We start from the raw sequence: 20,657 nt of genomic DNA, 5'->3' as shown, positions 1-20,657 counted from the left end.
AATCTGTTCAATACTGACCCGCCTGTAATCTGTTCAATACTGACCAGTCTGTGATTGTGTGCAATACTGACCAGTCTGTGATTGTATTCAATACTGACCAGTCTGTGATTGTGTGCAATATGGACCAGTCTGTGATTGTATTCAATACTGACGCGCCTGTAATCTGTTCAATACTGACCCGCCTGTAATCTGTTCAATACTGACCCGCCTGTAATCTGCTCAATACTGACCCGCCTGTAATCTGCTCAATACTGACCAGTCTGTAATCTGCTCAATACTGACCCGCCTGTAATCTGTTCAATACTGACCAGTCTGTAATCTGTCAATACTGACCAGTCTGTAATCTGTCAATACTGACCAGTCTGTAATCTGCTCAATACTGACCCGCCTGTAATCTGTTCAATACTGACCCGCTTGACAACCATCTTGGCTGTTGTTTTTTTCCCCAACAGCCTGACGTTGTGATTAGCAGCAATTTAACTCGACAAGCTGAGAAACTGCGAGAAATAGAGAACACTCTGCAACAGAAGCTGGTGGGTCTTAAATAATGCTTTACTTTGTTGTGTGGCAGGTGTTTTTGAGAGTGGCTGCAATAGTCAATATTTCTGTTGTTCCTAAATGTAGTAACGTCAAAAGAAAAATCTGCTCCAATCCTGATAGTGATCCTGTTACTCGAATTCCTGCTGGAATGAGTTCTAAATTGGAATACATCAAGATCTTTCTTTGTTGCATTGGTTCATGCATTTATGCTAATTTCAACAGGTTATTTTAAACAGGTTTATGACCATGGATCAATTCCTGTCTTTGTTATTTTAACAATGTGCTAAAAGTCGCCCACAGATGAACTTTAGCTCAGTGTTGGTGAAACATTTTTGGGTTGGGCCCCACCAAGATAATTTTGTAGCTTCTTGTATTCTGCAGCTGGTTCCTAAATATATCTGCAAAATTTACATTGTCATGCTCCACTTCTGTTTCTCTCTCCTTCACTTCCGTTCTGCTCTTCCTCCTCCAATTCAGAGTCTCTTTTCTTGCCTTCTGTTGTTCTTTCCCTTACTCTCTTTTTCATACCATTCCTCTGTTTCTATTTTTCTCTTTCCTTCACTCCTATTTCTCTTTCTGTCCTCTACTTCTGATATTTTTCTCCTCCTTCACTTGCCTTTCTCTCACTCCCCCTCCACATCTGTTCCCCTCACTCCCCCTTCACATCTGTTCCCCTCAGTCCCCCGTCACATCTGTTCCCCTCACTCCCCCTTCACATCTGTTCCCCTCACTCCCCCTTCACATCTGTTCCCCTCACTCCCCTTTCACATCTGTTCCCCTCACTCCCCCTTCACATCTGTTCCCCTCACTCCCCCTTCACATCTGTTCCTCTCACTCCCCCTTCACTTCTGTTCCCCACACTCCCCCTTCACATCTGTTCCTCTCACTCCCCCTTCACTTCTGTTCCCCACACTCCCCCTTCACATCTGTTCCTCTCACTCCCCCTTCACTTCTGTTCCCCTCACTCCCCCTTCACATCTGTTCCTCTCACTCCCCCTTCACTTCTGTTCCCCTCACTCCCCCTTCACTTCTGTTCCTCTCACTCCCCCTTCACTTCTGTTCCTCTCACTCCCCCTTCACTTCTGTTCCTCTCACTCCCCCTTCACTTCTGTTCCCCTCACTCCCCCTTCACTTCTGTTCCCCTCACTCCCCCTTCACTTCTGTTCCCCTCACTCCCCCTTCACTTCTGTTCCCCACACTCCCCCTTCACATCTGTTCCTCTCACTCCCCCTTCACTTCTGTTCCTCTCACTCCCCCTTCACTCTGTTCCTCTCACTCCCCCTTCACTTCTGTTCCCCTCACTCCCCCTTCACTTCTGTTCCCCGCACTCCCCCTTCACTTCTGTTCCCCTCACTCCCCCTTCACTTCTGTTCCCCACACTCCCCCTTCACATCTGTTCCTCTCACTCCCCCTTCACATCTGTTCCCCTCACTCCCCCTTCACTTCTGTTCCCCTCACTCCCCCTTCACTTCTGTTCCCCTCACCCCCCCTTCACTTCTGTTCCTCTCACTCCCCCTTCACTTCTGTTCCCCTCACTCCCCCTTCACTTCTGTTCCTCTCTCAAACACTGAGTTTGCGGCACAGAAGGAGGCCATTCGTCAGCAAATGTCAATATCATTCTTTCCCTGCCTGTGTCCAATGAAGGTCACAGCCTTGAACAGTATGACCTCTCATGTGCTCTTCACCAGAGGATGAGGAATTGGCGGGGGAACTACAGAGTACTTTATTCTAGGGGCGACATTTTGTGTAAAATAATCTGGAGCACCTTTACCTGAAGCTCGTGTACCCCTGAGTAAATGCTTGTTTCCTTTTCAGGTACAATTGAATACAAGTGCCCAATATTTGGAGTCATTTTCCCCCTCAATACAGGTATGTACTTCTTTTACTGTCTTCTGCCTCCTGTATGCATTGTGGCTAATTTTGCAAGGCTCGTTCCCGATGTGGAGTATCACTTGCTGCAAGCGCAGGCTGGAAAATTAGGACAACAATGTTGTACCTTATTCTAGGTCGGATCAGAGCAGTGCTCTGTAGGGGCAAGATTACTTGAATCTACATTCCAATCCTCTTTTTGTGCAACCTCACACCCCATTAACTGTTTGATTGAAGGACCTAACTACTATGATTCCCAGATCCCTTTTGGTCAATATTTTCCCATTAATCCTGTAATCCTTCTACTTGTTTTGCCCTCGTGCAAGACTTTACTTTATCTACGTTAAACCGAATCCGCCAATTAACTGCTGACTTCCCCAAGTGATCTATGTCCTCCTGTAGCTTGTCACCATTCTCCACCGTGTTAATCACTCCTGCTATTTCGGTGTCATCTGCAAACTTTGAGTTGAAGCTAGCAGTTCCTTCCTTCCTGATCGTGTGTGGAAACGTTGAAGAATACCAGTCAAAACACCTCCATCCAGAGTACTCCCCTTTCACACACACCTTCTGTGTCCTATCACCCAGACACACTTCAGCCCAGCCCAGCACACTGCCGCCAGTACCAAGTCTGATCATTTTCACAACTCGTTTTTTATGACGTATCTTATCAAAAGCCTTATTAAAATTTACGTGTGCCACACCTGCATTCTCACCTTTATCTACATTTCTTTGTTACTTAATCAAAAATCTCTAGTGAATTACTTTGACTTCACTTCCTTTTTATAAATCCACGGTGACTCTTCCAACTCAGCTTCTATTTCTGTAAATGCTTCACTACCTTGTCCTTAATAATTGATTCGAGAATTTCTTCTGTGCTAATGTGAGATTAACCGGCCAACAGTAGCCTGGACCCTCCCAGATCCCTTTTTTAAATAAGGGGACTATATTTACCATTGTTCAGCCCTCTGATCCCACCACCTTTTCAAATAAATCCCTGAATATTTCTGCTCATAGTTCAGCTAGCACATCCTTGAGTTAGGAACATAGGAATTACTAGACGAAGAAAGACTGAGGTCCATCGAGTTGGCCTTCTACCACCCTGGTAGTTGCATGATACAATGATAATGGAGCTATTGACTAATCATAGCGATCGATCTCCATCAATGAGTCTCCAATAGACCCAGGCATGAGGTGAGGAAACCCCCAGTGATGGAGAGCTTTGGGAACCATCGGTCCAGAGTCACCTCAGAAAGGTATATACGACAGTAAACGGTATAGAAAAGGTAAATTGGGAACACTACTTCAACTTAAACTGACGGTAAGACAAGAGGCACAAAATCAAACCAGTGAAAGACAGATTTAGGAATGATGTAAGAGGTTTACATAAGGACCATGATGAATACGTGGAATGGATTTCCAGATCGGGTATTGGAAGCAAAAATCCTGGAATCCTTTAAGTGCTAGATGCTGTGGTGGGAATGCTGTAGGTTGGAAACTGTGGTGGGGATAATGTAGTTTGGATGATATGGGGATACTGTAGGTTGGATAATGCGGTGGGGATACTGTAGGTTGGATATTGTAGATTGGATACTGTAGATTGGATACAGTATTGGGATACTGTGGTGAGGATACTATTGGTTGGATAATGCGGAGGGGATACTGTGGTGGGGATATTGTAGGTTGGATACTGTGGTGGGGATACTATTGGTTGGATAATGCGGAGGGGATACTGTGGTGGGGATACTGTGGTGGGGATACTGTGGGTTGGATACTGTGGTGGGGATACTGTGGTGGGGATACTGTGGTGGGGATACTGTGGTGGGGATACTGTGGGTTGGATACTGTGGGTTGGATACTGTGGTGGGGATACTGTGGGTTGGATACTGTGGGTTGGATACTGTGGTGGGGATACTGTGGTGGGGATACTGTAGGTTGGATACTGTGGTGAGGATACTATTGGTTGGATAATGCGGAGGGGATACTGTGGTGGGGATACTGTCGGTTGGATACTGTGGTGGGGATACTGTGGTGGGGATACTGTGGTGGGGATACTGTGGTGAGGATACTATTGGTTGGATAATGCGGAGGGAATACTGTGGTGGGGATACTGTAGGTTGGATACTGTGGTGAGGATACTATTGGTTGGATAATGCGGAGGGGATACTGTGGTGGGGATACTGTGGGTTGGATACTGTGGTGGGGATACTGTGGTGGGGATACTGTGGTGGGGATACTGTGTGTTGGATACTGTGGTGGGGATACTGTGGTGGGGATACTGTGGTGGGGATACTGTGGTGGGGATACTGTGGGTTGGATACTGTGGTGGGGATACTGTGGTGGGGATACTGTGGTGGGGATACTGTGGTGGGGATACTGTGGGTTGGATACTGTGGTGGGGATACTGTGGTGGGGATACTGTGGTGGGGATACTGTGGTGGGGATACTGTGGGTTGGATACTGTGGTGGGGATACTGTGGTGGGGATACTGTGTGTTGGATACTGTGGTGGGGATACTGTGGTGGGGATACTGTGGTGGGGATACTGTGGTGGGGATACTGTGGGTTGGATACTGTGGTGGGGATACTGTGGAGGGGATACTGTGGTGGGGATACTGTGGTGGGGATACTGTGGGTTGGATACTGTGGTGGGGATACTGTGGGTTGGATACTGTGGGTTGGATACTGTGGGTTGGATACTGTGGTGGGGATACTGTGGGTTGGATACTGTGGTGGGGATACTGTGGGTTGGATACTGTGGTGGGGATACTGTGCTGGGGATACTGTGGTGGGGATACTGTGGTGGGGATACTGTGTGTTGGATACTATGGTGGGGATACTGTGGTGGGGATACTGTGGTGGGGATACTGTGGTGGGGATACTGTGGGTTGGATACTGTGGTGGGGATACTGTGGGTTGGATACTGTGGTGGGGATACTGTGGGTTGGATACTGTGGGTTGGATACTGTGGTGGGGATACTGAGGGTTGGATACTGTGGTGGGGATACTGTGGGTTGGATACTGTGGTGGGGATACTGTGCTGGGGATACTGTGCTGGGGATACTGTGGGTTGGATACTGTGGTGGGGATACTGTGGTGGGGATACTGTGGTGGGGATACTGTGGGTTGGATACTGTGGTGGGGATACTGTGGTGGGGATACTGTGGGTTGGATACTGTGGTGGGGATACTGTGGTGGGGATACTGTGGGTTGGATACTGTGGTGGGGATACTGTGGGTTGGATACTGTGGTGGGGATACTGAGGGTTGGATACTGTGGTGGGGATACTGAGGGTTGGATACTGTGGTGGGGATACTGTGGTGGGGATACTGTGGTGGGGATACTGTGGTGGGGATACTGAGGGTTGGATACTGTGGTGGGGATACTGTGGGTTGGATACTGTGGTGGGGATACTGTGCTGGGGATACTGTGGTGGGGATACTGTGGTGGGGATACTGTGGGTTGGATACTGTGCTGGGGATACTGTGGGTTGGATACTGTGGTGGGGATACTGAGGGTTGGATACTGTGGTGGGGATACTGTGGGTTGGATACTGTGGTGGGGATACTGTGCTGGGGATACTGTGCTGGGGATACTGTGGGTTGGATACTGTGGTGGGGATACTGTGGTGGGGATACTGTGGTGGGGATACTGTGGGTTGGATACTGTGGTGGGGATACTGTGGTGGGGATACTGTGGGTTGGATACTGTGGTGGGGATACTGTGGTGGGGATACTGTGGGTTGGATACTGTGGTGGGGATACTGTGGTGGGGATACTGTGGGTTGGATACTGTGGTGGGGATACTGTGGGTTGGATACTGTGGTGGGGATACTGTGCTGGGGATACTATGCTGGGGATACTGTGGTGGGGATACTGTGGGTTGGATACTGTGCTGGGGATACTGTGGTGGGGATACTGTGGGTTGGATACTGTGGTGGGGATACTGTGGTGGGGATACTGTGGGTTGGATACTGTGGTGGGGATACTGTGGTGGGGATACTGTGGGTTGGATACTGTGGTGGGGATACTGTGGGTTGGATACTGTGGTGGGGATACTGTGCTGGGGATACTGTGGGTTGGATACTGTGGTGGGGATACTGTGGGTTGGATACTGTGGTGGGGATACTGTGCTGGAGATACTGTGGTGGGGATACTGTGGGTTGGATACTGTGGTGGGGATACTGTGGGTTGGATACTGTGGTGGGGATACTGTGGTGGGGATACTGTGGGTTGGATACTGTGGTGGGGATACTGTGGTGGGGATACTGTGAGTTGGATACTGTGGGTTGGATACTGTGGTGGGGATACTGTGCTGGGGATACTGTGCTGGGGATACTGTGCTGGGGATACTGTGGGTTGGATACTGTGCTGGGGATACTGTGGTGGGGATACTGTGGGTTGGATACTGTGGTGGGGATACTGTGGTGGGGATACTGTGGTGGGGATACTGTGGGTTGGATACTGTGCGTTGGATACTGTGGTGGGGATACTGTGGTGGGGATACTGTGGGTTGGATACTGTGGTGGGGATACTGTGGTGGGGATACTGTGGGTTGGATACTGTGGTGGGGATACTGTGGTGGGGATACTGTGGGTTGGATACTGTGGTGGGGATACTGTGGTGGGGATACTGTGGGTTGGATACTGTGGTGGGGATACTGTGGTGGGGATACTGTGGGTTGGATACTGTGGTGGGGATACTGTGGTGGGGATACTGTGTGTTGGATACTGTGGTGGGGATACTGTGGTGGGGATACTGTGCTGGGGATACTGTGGTGGGGATACTGTGGTGGGGATACTGTGGTGGGGATACTGTGGGTTGGATACTGTGGTGGGGATACTGTGGTGGGGATACTGTGGGTTGGATACTGTGGTGGGGATACTGTGGTGGGGATACTGTGGGTTGGATACTGTGGTGGGGATACTGTGGTGGGGATACTGTGGGTTGGATACTGTGGTGGGGATACTGTGGTGGGGATACTGTGGGTTGGATACTGTGGTGGGGATACTGTGGTGGGGATACTGTGGGTTGGATACTGTGGTGGGGATACTGTGGTGGGGATACTGTGTGTTGGATACTGTGGTGGGGATACTGTGGTGGGGATACTGTGCTGGGGATACTGTGGTGGGGATACTGTGGTGGGGATACTGTGCTGGGGATACTGTGGTGGGGATACTGTGGTGGGGATACTGTGGTGGGGATACTGTGGGTTGGATGTTCAGGCTGAAACAATTGACAGTGTTTTTTTACTGATAATTCCTGTGACTTTTTTTCAGAATGTGATTAATAACACCATCCAGAGCATTGACACAGCCCAGAGGGAGATTATTTCCACCACCCTGACAGTTGTGAAGAATGTGAGTTGGTACAACTTCGATACATATGCTCAAATAAGGAGTGATCTGGGAATTACGCTAAATCTTTATAAATCACTGGTTAGGTCTCAGCTGGAGTATTGTGTCCAATTCTGGCAGCACATTTTAGGAAGGATTTCAGGGCCTTGGAGAGGGTGCAGAGGAGAATTACCAGGATGATACCAGGGATAAGGGAATTCAGTTATGTGGAGAGACTGGAGAAGCTGGGATTATTCTCCTTAGAGCAGAGACAGTTAAGGGGAGACCTAATAGAGGTGTTCAAAATAATGAGGGGTTTTGATAGAGCAAGTAGGGAGAAACTCTTTCCTCAGGCAAGTAGGTCGGTAACCAGAGGCCATAGATTTAAAATAATTGGCAAAGGAACGGGAGGGGAAATGAGGAGAAATGTTTTCACACAGAGGATCTGGAACACACCACCTGAAAGGGTGATGGAAGCAGATTCCATAGGATTGTGGGTCGAAGTTGGACTCTTTCAAAGAGCCGGCGCAGGCATGATGGGCCGAATGGCCTCCTTCTGTGCTGTATGATTGTCTGATTCAATTTGGAGATAGATAAAGAAACAGAGCCTGAAAATCGAGAGTTGGAGACTGAGAGATCCAGAGAAATCGATAGAGAGAGAGCAACAAAGAGCGATTACAGACAGGGAAACAGAGAGAGAAAATAGGCAGGCGGAGAGACAGTAAGAGATGCACAGAGAGATAGTAAGACACAGTGAAAGAGAATGAGAATGTGAGAGAAGCTGTCGGAGGAGAGCGAAAGATACAGAGTAGGAGGGGAAACTCATTTTGCAGAAGGAGGGGAGAGAGATGAGGAAATGATAGAACGAGGGGGAATTAAGGCATCAGGTGGGTTTGTGTATTATCTGTTGCAGCAATGTGAATATTTTTGTTACAAACAGAGTACATGTTGTTTCAGGTCACTGGGTGTCTCACCAATAGAGGACTCGGATACTTCGATCAGTATCTACAATGGGTCCGAAAAACAGTGAGTATCTTTGTGTGCAGAGACACAAACCAGTTCCTCCAACTCTGCCCTCTTGTGAATCTCCTCCCCCCTTCACCCCATCCCTTGGCGGCTGTGCCTTCAGCTGTCTAGGCCTCATGCTCTGTAATTTCCCTCCAAACCTCTCCACCTCTCTCTCTCTCCTCCTTCAAGACCCTCCTTAAAACCCTCCTCTTCGACCAAGATTCTGGTCACCCCTCCTAATATCTCCTTATGTGGCTCGGTGTCCATTTTTGTCTGATTACACCTCTGTGAAACACCTTGGGAGATTTTTCTACATCAAAGACAGTGTATATAAATGCCAATTGTTGTGTACAAGCACACAACTGTGGCCATTTAAATCGGTGTGTGCAGGCTGATAATTAGTGAAACACAGCCAGGCATTGTAGCCAGTGATGTCACACGAGCTGAATGTGATAGCTCTGATTCACTTTCGGGTGCGGTATGTAGAGAACCGGTCGGGTATACTGGCTGAGCACGGAGACCCTGACCCTGCTTCAGGTACCGAGATCAGAGAGCAGTATGAGTGAGTGAGCAGTGACGCACAACGCCATAAGGACCAGTGCGTGCCGAAGGCAGGTATATGGAGTTAGATCACAGATCAGCCAGGATCTTATCAAATGGCGGAGTGGCTCGAGGGGCTGAATGGCCTACTCCTGTTCCTAACTGATCTCAGCCAGGATGCCAATTGGAGGGCTGGAATTGGGCTCGGGTGTAGAAGGGGAAATCAGTCAGGGTTCCTGCTCCTGGTTACTATCCGGCGGGCCCCAAAGTAACGCTCACCGATGCCATCCGTACCGAAGTTTGCAGGGTCACCCGGTGCTTGGCCAACTCTGGCTGGGGGGTGGGGGAGTTTGCCCAGGCCCCCCACTCTCCAAGACTCCATGCAGAGTTCCATTGGTCCCTTGTTTAAGGAGGCTGATGGGGTCAGTGGGACAGGGTGTGTGCAGTGGGCAGTCAGTGCCTCATGCGGTCAGTGGGTCAGGATGTGTGGAGTGGGCAGTCAGTGCCTCATGGGGTCAATGGGACAGAATGTGGAGAGTGGGCAGTCAGTGCCTCATGGGGTCAATGGGACAGAATGTGTGGAGTGGGCAATCAGTGCCTCATGGGGTCAATGGGACAGAATGTGTGGAGTGGGCAGTCAATGCCTCATGGGGTCAGTGGGACAGAATGTGGAGAGTGGGCAGTCAGTGCCTCATGGGGTCAATGGGACAGAATGTGTGGAGTGGGCAGTCAATGCCTCATGGGGTCAGTGGGGCAAGATGTGTGAGTGGGCAATCAGTGCCTCATGGGGTCAATGGGACAGAATGTGGAGAGTGGGCAGTCAATGCCTCATGGGGTCAATGGGACAGAATGTGTGGAGTGGGCAGTCAATGCCACATGGGGTCAGTGGGGCAAGATGTGTGAGTGGGCAATCAGTGCCTCATGGGGTCAATGGGACAGAATGTGGAGAGTGGGCAGTCAATGCCTCATGGGGTCAATGGGACAGAATGTGTGGAGTGGGCAGTCAATGCCACATGGGGTCAGTGGGGCAAGATGTGTGAGTGGGCAATCAGTGCCTCATGGGGTCAATGGGACAGAATGTGGAGAGTGGGCAGTCAATGCCACATGGGGTCAGTGGGGCAAGATTTGTGAGTGGGCAGTCAGTGCCTCATGGGGTCAGTGGGACAGAATGTGGAGAGTGGGCAGTCAATGCCACATGGGGTCAGTGGGACAGAATGTGTGAGTGGGCAGTCAGTGCCTCATGGGGTCAGTGGGACAGAATGTGGAGAGTGGGCAGTCAGTGCCTCATGGGGTCAGTGGGACAGAATGTGTGAGTGGGCAGTCAGTGCCTCATGGGGTCAGTGGGACAGAATGTGTGAGTGGGCAGTCAGTGCCTCATGGGGTCAGTGGGACAGAATGTGTGGAGTGGGCAATCAGTGCCACATGGGGTCAGTGGGGCAAGATGTGTGAGTGGGCAATCAGTGCCACATGGGGTCAGTGGAACAAGCAACGAGCTTCTGTTTTGTTTTATCGAGGATTTGTTGTCCTGCAGATTATCGACGATTTGCTTTCCTGCCGGCCAGCAGTGATCCTTCTCAACAATCTCCGTGTCATACTTTGTGACTACATCACAGACCCTTGGGTAAGACTTATTGTGAATCGTGACACTGCTGCAGGTTTTCAGCCTTACGTTTTTACCTTTCAGAATCTCCCGGTCCTGCATTCTGGATTTGTGTCTGTCAAAGAAAGGGCTTCAGTGTCCAAGAGTGCCCTCGCTTGGAGGTGAGAGCTCCAGTCTCTCCGCCAGCACATACAGGAGGAGGAGAAGGGACCAAGGGACCTACCTCCTGCTGGGTGGAGCAAGGAGGGGTGCGGGTGGGAATGTTTAGCTCCACGACTAGCTAAAGTGTGAAAACTGGGGCTAAGTCAGGGGTGGGGGAAAATGAGCAAACAAAAAGGTGAAAGAAAGGTCATTGCTAGAAGCTGGAATAATTAGAATTAGTTTAAATAAATGAGTACAGCAGTTAACCTTGTTAAAATCAGTTGTTTCACTGACTTAAATCAAGAAAATTGACATTGTCATTGATTGAACTTTTTACCCCTTAATCTCACAGAATGCCTTTTGGTTCTGCCTGGGATGGTGCACTCTCTTCCTCATCCCCAGTATCATCTTCGCAGTGAAGACTGCAAAGCACTACCGACCCATCAAGACCAAAGCCAGCAGGTAAAACACATCGAAACGGTTGGATGGATGGCGCTGGGTGAAATGGTTAAATGAACCTTGCAAGGTCAGGTGACCTTTCCTCCCCCACTCCATATAAGGGTGTGCTGCGGTGCAATTGTTCCCTTTTGTTCTCTTGCCCACCCACCCAATCTCCAATCACTGTCTGTTATTGCAACCCAATGGGAGGATATTGGCAATCATGACTTGCACTCCACCAAGCTCCAACACCTGGGCATTGAAGAGACGAATCCATCCCAGGGTCCAGTGCCCTCGATCAAACAGCCAAACCCTGAAACCATCTGGAATCACTTACAGAACCGAGGTTCCCATTGTCTGGTATATCTCTTTCTAAGAAGTTATATTTCCTCCCTCGAACCACAACATCAAGACACCAACCATTTCTATCACTAGTTCTTTGTGATTACTGTCCTGAGCATTTCCATATCTTACTGTTATATGTACAGTCCTTCTACATGTGAAAACACAGTAAACGCTTTGCTGCCACGTGACGCTGCCTGCTTCTTCTTTATCCCATTTATGGTGCTTGCTAACAATTCAGAAGTCCCAAAAGATCTGTTATGTTGTCCTCCTCTTCAAAATTTGGCAGAAGGTTAGATTTAATGAAATTATTCCATGCAGTGTTATGGGCTAAATTAACTGGACCGTTACCGACGGGTGTTGTAGTCGATAAGCCTTCCTCTCCTGTCCTGACCTCGCCTCGCCCTCCTCACCTCTCCTCGCGCCCACCCCCCCCCCCCGCCCGCCTCTCCTCTCCTTCTCCTCCTCCTCACATCGCCTGTCCTCGCATCGCCTGTCTTCATATCGCCTGTCCTCGCCGTGATTATAGTTCTGTGATCCTACTGATAAGGGATATTTCCAGAAACCGAGAACTGCTGCTGATGTGTAACAATCAGAATCCAATGGTACAGGTAATTATTCATTCCTGTTTCTCCTGCTTTTTTCTGTTTTACAGTTATGAGATTTCGGAAATGATCAACTTTAAATTTCCACGGATACAAAATGTGCATGGTCCCCCAGTAATCCCACCGTAAGAACAATGCATCATTCAGTCTTACCATTGTGAGTCCTGTTCGGAAAATTCTTTTTAATTCCATGTATTTGTTCCAGTTTTGATGCTTTTGTTTTTTTATTTAATTTACTTTTACCCACAGACTTCCCAAAGTAAATGCCCAGGATATGTGTGTTCCTGATGGGCACACATTGCTTGTTGTTTCAGAGCAATTTCAGTCTCAAGCGGTTTTATTGGAGAACCCTGCTACTTGTCACTTACACCATCATGACTGTTAGACTGAGAGATTGCAGTGACATTGAGCCCTGACAGCTCACTGGGTAAAACCACGTCCAGGGTCAGAATGAACTGTTCCGGTTAAGATGGCCCCAGGTTTGACTCCTCATGGTCTGTGCGGAGTTAGCTGATATCTGTCACAGTCCCAGGTTCCCATTGATCAGTGGGTATTACTGTCACAGTCCCGGGTTCCCATTGATCAATGGGTATTACTGTTACAGTCCTGGGTTCCCATTGATCAATGGGTATTACTGTCACAGTCCCAGGTTCCCATTGATCAATGGGTATTACTGTCACAGTCCCGGGTTCCCATTGATCAATGGGTATTACTGTCACAGTCCCAGGTTCCCATTGATCAATGGGTATTACTGTCACAGTCCCAGGTTCCCATTGATCAGTGGGTATTACTGCCACAGTCCCAGGTTCCCATTGATCAGTGGGTATTACTGCTACAGTCCCGGGTTCCCATTGATCAATGGGTATTACTGTCACAGTCCCAGGTTCCCATTGATCAGTGGGTATTACTGTCACAGTCCCGGGTTCCCATTGATCAATGGGTATTACTGTCACAGTCCCAGGTTCTCATTGATCAATGGGTATTACTGTCACAGTCCCAGGTTCCCATTGATCAGTGGGTATTACTGCCACAGTCCCAGGTTCCCATTGATCAGTGGGTATTACTGCTACAGTCCCGGGTTCCCATTGATCAATGGGTATTACTGTCACAGTCCCAGGTTCCCATTGATCAATGGGTATTACTGTCACAGTCCCAGGTTCCCATTGATCAGTGGGTATTACTGCCACAGTCCCAGGTTCCCATTGATCAGTGGGTATTACTGCTACAGTCCCGGGTTCCCATTGATCAATGGGTATTACTGTCACAGCCCCAGGTTCCCATTGATCAGTGGGTATTACTGCCACAGTCCCAGGTTCCCATTGATCAGTGGGTATTACTGCCACAGTCCCAGGTTCCCATTGATCAGTGGGTATTACTGCCACAGTCCCGGGTTCCCATTGATCAATGGGTATTACTGCCACAGTCCCTGGTTCCCATTGATCAGTGGGTATTACTGCCACAGTCCCGGGTTCCCATTGATCAGTGGGTATTACTGCTACAGTCCCGGGTTCCCATTGATCAATGGGTATTACTGTCACAGTCCCAGGTTCCCATTGATCAGTGGGTATTACTGCCACAGTCCCAGGTTCCCATTGATCAGTGGGTATTACTGCCACAGTCCCAGGTTCCCATTGATCAGTGGGTATTACTGCCACAGTCCCAGGTTCCCATTGATCAGTGGGTATTACTGCCACAGTCCCAGGTTCCCATTGATCAGTGGGTATTACTGCCACAGTCCCAGGTTCCCATTGATCAGTGGGTATTACTGCCACAGTCCCAGGTTCCCATTGATAAGTGGGTATTACTGCCACAGTCCCAGGTTCCCATTGATCAGTGGGTATTACTGCCACAGTCCCTGGTTCCCATTGATCAATGGGTATTACTGCCACAGTCCCAGGTTCCCATTGATCAGTGGGTATTACTGCCACAGTCCCGGGTTCCCATTGATCAATGGGTATTACTGTCACAGTCCCTGGTTCCCATTGATCAGTGGGTATTACTGACACAGTCCCAGGTTCCCATTGATCAATGGGTTTTACTGCCACAGTCCCAGGTTCCCATTGATCAGTGGGTATTACTGTCACAGTCCCTGGTTCCCATTGATCAGTGGGTATTACTGCCGCAGTCCCAGGTTCCCATTGATCAATGGGTATTACTGCCGCAGTCCCAGGTTCCCATTGATCAATGGGTATTACTGCCACAGTCCCAGGTTCACATTGATCAGTGGGTATTACTGTCACAGACCCTGGTTCCCATTGATCAATGGGTATTACTGTCACAGTCCCAGGTTCCCATTGATCAATGGGTATTACTCTCACAGTCCTGGGTTCCCATTGATCAATGGGTATTACTGTCACAGTCCCGGGTTCCCATTGTTCAGTGGGTATTACTGTCACAGTCCCTGGTTCCCATTGATCAATGGGTATTACTGTCACAGTCCCTGGTTCCCATTGATCAATGGGTATTACTGTCACAGTCCCAGGTTCCCATTGATCAATGGGTATTACTGTCACAGTCCCTGGTTCCCATTGATCAGTGGGTATTACTGCCACAGTCCCAGGTTCCCATTGATCAGTGGGTATTACTGTCACAGTCCCAGGTTCCCATTGATCAGTGGGTATTACTGTCACAGTCCCAGGTTCCCATTGATCAATGGGTATTACTGTCACAGTCACTGGTTCCCATTGATCAGTGGGTATTACAGCCACAGTCCCAGGTTCCCATTGATCAATGGGTATTACTGTCACAGTCCTGGGTTCCCATTGATCAATGGGTATTACTGTCACAGTCCCAGGTTCCCATTGATCAATGGGTATTACTGTCACAGTCCCGGGTTCCCATTGATCAGTGGGTATTACTCCCACAGTCCCAGGTTCCCATTGATCAGTGGGTATTACTGTCACAGTCCCAGGTTCCCATTGATCAATGGGTATTACTGTCACAGTCCCAGGTTCCCATTGATCAATGGGTATTACTGTCACAGTCCTGGGTTCCCATTGATCAATGTGTATTACTGTCACAGTCCCTGGTTCCCATTGATCAGTGGGTATTACTGCCACAGTCCCAGGTTCCCATTGATCAGTGGGTATTACTGTCACAGTCCCAGGTTCCCATTGATCAATGGGTATTACTGTCACAGTCCCTGGTTCCCATTGATCAGTGGGTATTACTGCCACAGTCCCAGGTTCTCATTGATCAGTGGGTATTACTGTCACAGACCCAGGTTCCCATTGATCAATGGTTATTACTGTCACAGTCCTGGGTTCCCATTGATCAATGGGTATTACTGTCACAGTCCCGGGTTCCCATTGATCAATGGTTATTACTGTCACAGTCCTGGGTTCCCATTGATCAATGGGTATTACTGTCACAGTCCCGGGTTCCCATTGATCAATGGGTATTACTGCCACAGTCCCAGGTTCCCATTGATAAATGGTTATTACTTTCACAGTCCCGGGTTCCCATTGATCAATGGGTATTACTGCCACAGTCCCAGGTTCCCATTGATAAATGGGTATTACTGCCACAGTCCCTGGTTCCCATTGATCAGTGGGTATTACTGTCACAGTCCTGGGTTCCCATTGATCAATGGGTATTACTGTCACAGTCCCTGGTTCCCATTGATCAGTGGGTATTACTGCCACAGTCCCGGGTTCCCATTGATCAATGGGTATTACTGTCACAGTCCCAGGTTCCCATTGATCAGTGGGTATTACTGTCACAGTCCTGGGTTCCCATTGATCAATGGGTATTACTGTCACAGTCCCTGGTTCCCATTGATCAGTGGGTATTACTGTCACAGTCCTGGGTTCCCATTGATCAGTGGGTATTACTGTCACAGTCCCTGGTTCCCATTGATCAGTGGGTATTACTGTCACAGTCCCAGGTTCCCATTGATCAGTGGGTATTACTGTCACAGTCCCAGGTTCCCATTGATCAATGGGTATTACTGTCACAGTCCTGGGTTCCCATTGATCAGTGGGTATTACTGTCACAGTCCCAGGTTCCCATTGATAAATGGGTCTTACTGCCACAGTCCCAGGTTCCCATTGATCAATGATTATTTATAATTTATATGCTTCCATGTGCCGTTGCTGTCTGTTACACCAAGGGGAATCAGATACCTGTGCTATACAGAAACACACAGGGTCATTCCATGATCCAGCAGTCCAAGCGGGAAAAGGTGTTTGGAGGTGGCCAGATGCACTCCCCGGGAGCACCAGATCAGAAATTACGCCTATAAAATATAGCTTGCCGCAACTGATAAAAGAATCTGAATCAAAATCAGCACATAGCTATGTGAGTAGGTGATTTAACATGGGGGCAGTTGACGAAATGTTCATATGGAGGACAGTAGATGTTGGGAGATGGGGAGTGGGCACTCCCAGCTAGATAATAACCCACCCTTTTTATTACTTCCTGTCACGAGTGAATGAAACACAACACTTTCCCATCGGTGGGGTCGGACAGCGTTTCTTTGATACTCAGCATTAAAATATCAGACGGAGATAGAGTTTGATACTGGTGCAGGGTTCGAGATTTCTGCTGCTTCACTACTTACATTCTGCATCACTTTATCCAGTAAATTTATGTTGATTGTATGGAATAAAACATTTTCTATTTATGATAGCTGATTGTTTTTATTTCTATTTATTAATTTTGATTCCAGTTCCTATAAAAGTTCTTTTTTATGCAATGGAATCAGAAATGTATTCACCTGAAACCAAGGCTGCTGCAAAAACAGAAAGTGCTGTGAACAATCAGCGGGCTAAGGAGCATCTGTGCAGACAAGTTAACACTTCACATCTGGACCCGTCAACAGAACAGTTCACACCAAGGATTTATTTTCATTTTTCAATACCATCACCACTGCAGAACTGCCCTGTGTCATAGTACCAACTGCTATAGAGCCTGTGTACTTTAATTACAGCTACAACACTGGCATCCACCCGACAATGTGGAAAATTGCCCAGGTATGTCCTGTCCACAAAAAGCAGGACAAATCCAATCCGGCCAATTACCGCCCCATCAGTCTACTCTCAATCATCAGCAAAGTGATGGAAGGTGTCGTCGACAGTGCTATCAAGCGGCACTTACTCACCAATAACCTGCTCACCGATGCTCAGTTTGGGTTCCGCCAGGACCACTCGGCTCCAGACCTCATTACAGCCTTGGTCCAAACATGGACAAAAGAGCTGAATTCCAGAGGTGAGGTGAGAGTGACTGCCCTTGACAGTAAAATTGAAGTCAATGGGAATCAGGGGGAAAACTCTCCAGTGGCTGGAGTCATACCTAGCACAAAGGAAGATGGTAGTGGTTGTTGGAGGCCAAGCATCTCAGCCCCAGGGCATTGCTGCAGGAGTTCCTCAGGGCAGTGTCCTAGGCCCAACCATCTTCAGCTGCTTCATCAATGACCTTCCCTCCATCATAAGGTCAGAAATGGGGATGTTCGCTGATTACTGCACAGTGTTCAGTTCCATTCGCAACCCCTCAGATAATGAAGCAGTCCGAGCCCGCATGCAGCAAGACCTGGACAACATCCAGGCTTGGGCTGATAAGTGGCAAGTAACATTCGCGCCAGATAAGTGCCAGGCAATGACCATCTCCAACAAGAGAGAGTCTAACCACCTCCCCTTGACATTCAATGGCATTACCATCGCCGAATCCCCCACCATCAACATCCTGGGGGTCACCATTGACCAGAAACTTGACTGGACCAGCCATATAAATACTGTGGCTACGAGAGCAGGTCAGAGGCTGGGTATTCTGTGGCGAGTGACTCACCTCCTGACTCCCCAAAGCCTTTCCACCATCTACAAGGCACAAGTCAGGAGTGTGATGGAATACTCTCCACTTGCCTGGATGAGTGCAGCTCCAACAACACTCAAGAAGCTCGACACCATCCAAGATAAAGCAGCCCGCTTGATTGGCACCCCATCCACCACCCTAAACATTCACTCCCTTCACCACCGGCGCACTGTGGCTGCAGTGTGCACCATCCACAGGATGCACTGCAGCAACTCGCCAAGGCTTCTTCGACAGCACCTCCCAAACCCGTGACCTCTACCACCTAGAAGGACAAGGGCAGCAGGCGCATGGGAACAACACCACCTGCACGTTCCCCTGCAAGTCACACACCATCCCGACTTGGAAATATATCGCTGTTCCTTCATTGTCGCTGGGTCAAAATCCTGGAACTCCCTTCCTAACAGCACTGTGGGAGAACCGTCACCACACGGACTGCAGCGGTTCAAGAAGGCGGCTCACCACCACCTTCTCAAGGGTAATTAGGGATGGGCAATAAATGCCGGCCTTGCCAGCGACGCCCACATCCCGTGAACGAATAAAAAAAAAAATTACATCCCAAGGAAAAGGTACAGCTCGCGTCTGATTCCACGTGTCTTGTACATGCCCTGGTGCCATGTATCTCGCCCCTGAGTCAGAAGGTCGTATGTTCAAGTCCCACTCCAGAGACTTGAGCACAAAATCTAGGCTGACACTCCCAGTGCAGTCCTGAGGGAGTGCTGCACTGTCGGAGGTGCTGTTCTTCAGATGAGACATCAAACCAAGGCCCCTTCTGCCCTTTCGGGTGCATGTAACAGATCCCATGGCACTATTTCGAAGAAGAGCAGGGGAGTTCTCCTGGGTGTTCTGGCCAATATTTATCCCTCAACAAACATCACTGAATACAGATTACCTGATCAATATTACATTGCTGTTTGTGGGATCTTGCTGTGCACAAATTGGCTGCTGCGTTTCCTACATTACAACAGTGACTACACTTCAAAAGTACTTCATTGGCTGTAACGCGCGTTAGGACGTCCCGAGGAAGTGAATGAGCGACAGAAATGGGAGTCTGTCTTTTTCTTTCTTTCATACCTCGAAAACTCTCCCTCAGACAAACAGGCTCTTCCCAGAAATACATTCCAATTATAAAAGGTCACATTCCCCATTGACAATGACATACGATGCTCGCAATTCAATGTGAAATATGCAGCCATTTATCTCAATTGGTACCTTTAAACTTCCCATTGTGCCTTCCCTAACAATTCATACTTTGCGAAGATTATCGCAGCCAGCATGTCTGAAGGTTCTCAAGGTTCACACATGAATGGCCACTTGAGTGAGATTGGGAGCTCGCTCAGGACATAGGAACTAGGAATTGCTCGACTCAAAATGACCAAGGTCCATCTAGTTCGCCTTTAACCCCCCCTGGTAGTCGCATGACATGATAATGGAGTTGCTGACTGATCATAGCAATCAATCTCTATCAACTAGCCTACAACAGACCCAGATATGAGGCGAGGAAAACCCCCAGTGATGGAGAGCTTTGGGGAACAAAGTCACCTGTTGCTCCCAAGCCTGTTACACTAACCATATGTCATGTTTCAAATTACTCATACTGTATCCCAAAATGTTATGTTCTGAAAGAGATCTATCTGATTTGCCTTTGAATGAATCAACACCATCTGTTTCCACCGTCTTCCCAGGGAGCCTTTCTGCAGATTGATTACTTGCTCACTGAAATACTTTTGGAAACAAAAGTCCAAACGAAAGGCAGTGGGAGAGTGCCTCTATCTTCGCTCTCTGGCAGGGCAAAGCCATCAGGGATAGTTGGAATTCACACTTCCCGTTCAGGGTCCACCTCTTGGAGGAACTGCAGGGAGTTCCTGGAGTGGTTTGCACGCATTCTCTAAGTATCGTGTCTTACTCTGACACCTCAGGATGATAAGTGCTGTGCTCCAAGTTATCTTGGAGTTGCAGGACCCCAGCTCCAGTTTGATGTGACCTTATTGTTCATAGATGTTTAAGGAATGAGGAAGAACTTCAGACCGAGCCGTCTTTATTGAAGGTCCACGTACAAACCTCCTGCCTGCTCTCACTTTTGTTTCTCTTTCTGACCGGGAGCTGCATACTTCTGCCGCGTTGTTCACACAGGAACAGAAGGAGGCCATTCAGCCCCTCGAGCCTGTTCCACCATTCAATTCAATCACGACTGATCTGGACCTCAACACCCACCTTTGCTCCATCTCCTTTGATGCCCTAACCCAACAAAAATCCATCGATCTCAGTCTTGAAAATTCCAATTGATCCCCCAGCATCCCCATCTTTTCCAGAGAGTTCCAGATTTCCACTACCCTTTGTGTGAAGAAGCTTCCTGATTTCCCTCCTCAATGGCCCGGCTCTAACTTTCAGATTGTGTTCAGGTCTTGATGTTGATTCCTCTGGTCAAATACCTAAGT

At 48.6% G+C, this 20,657-nt stretch overlaps 1 protein-coding gene across 2 annotated transcripts in view; it reads left to right on the top strand.

Moving 5' to 3' along the window:
* The window catches only part of LOC137335857 (prominin-2-like), a 61,830-nt gene extending 44,346 nt beyond the window's left edge, over positions 1 to 17,484 (top strand). Inside the window, exons 18-25 of one of the 2 annotated variants that reach the window (XM_068001339.1) lie at positions 453 to 533; positions 2,356 to 2,409; positions 7,684 to 7,764; positions 8,698 to 8,766; positions 10,820 to 10,909; positions 11,382 to 11,491; positions 12,465 to 12,571; positions 17,084 to 17,484. In XM_068001339.1, the coding sequence (XP_067857440.1) occupies positions 453 to 533; positions 2,356 to 2,409; positions 7,684 to 7,764; positions 8,698 to 8,766; positions 10,820 to 10,909; positions 11,382 to 11,491; positions 12,465 to 12,543 (564 nt within the window). In that variant the 3' untranslated portion in view covers positions 12,544 to 12,571; positions 17,084 to 17,484. Of the gene's footprint in view, positions 1 to 452; positions 534 to 2,355; positions 2,410 to 7,683; positions 7,765 to 8,697; positions 8,767 to 10,819; positions 10,910 to 11,381; positions 11,492 to 12,464; positions 13,099 to 17,083 lie in introns of those variants that run through there. The other variant, XM_068001338.1, reaches the window with a different exon arrangement.
* Positions 17,485 to 20,657: the final 3,173 nt, after the last annotated feature.

Source organism: Heptranchias perlo, chromosome 20 (genome assembly GCF_035084215.1).
Source record: "Heptranchias perlo isolate sHepPer1 chromosome 20, sHepPer1.hap1, whole genome shotgun sequence".
In the NCBI taxonomy this organism is placed as follows: domain Eukaryota; kingdom Metazoa; phylum Chordata; class Chondrichthyes; order Hexanchiformes; family Hexanchidae; genus Heptranchias; species Heptranchias perlo.
This window is presented reverse-complemented; position numbering and strand designations above follow the sequence as displayed.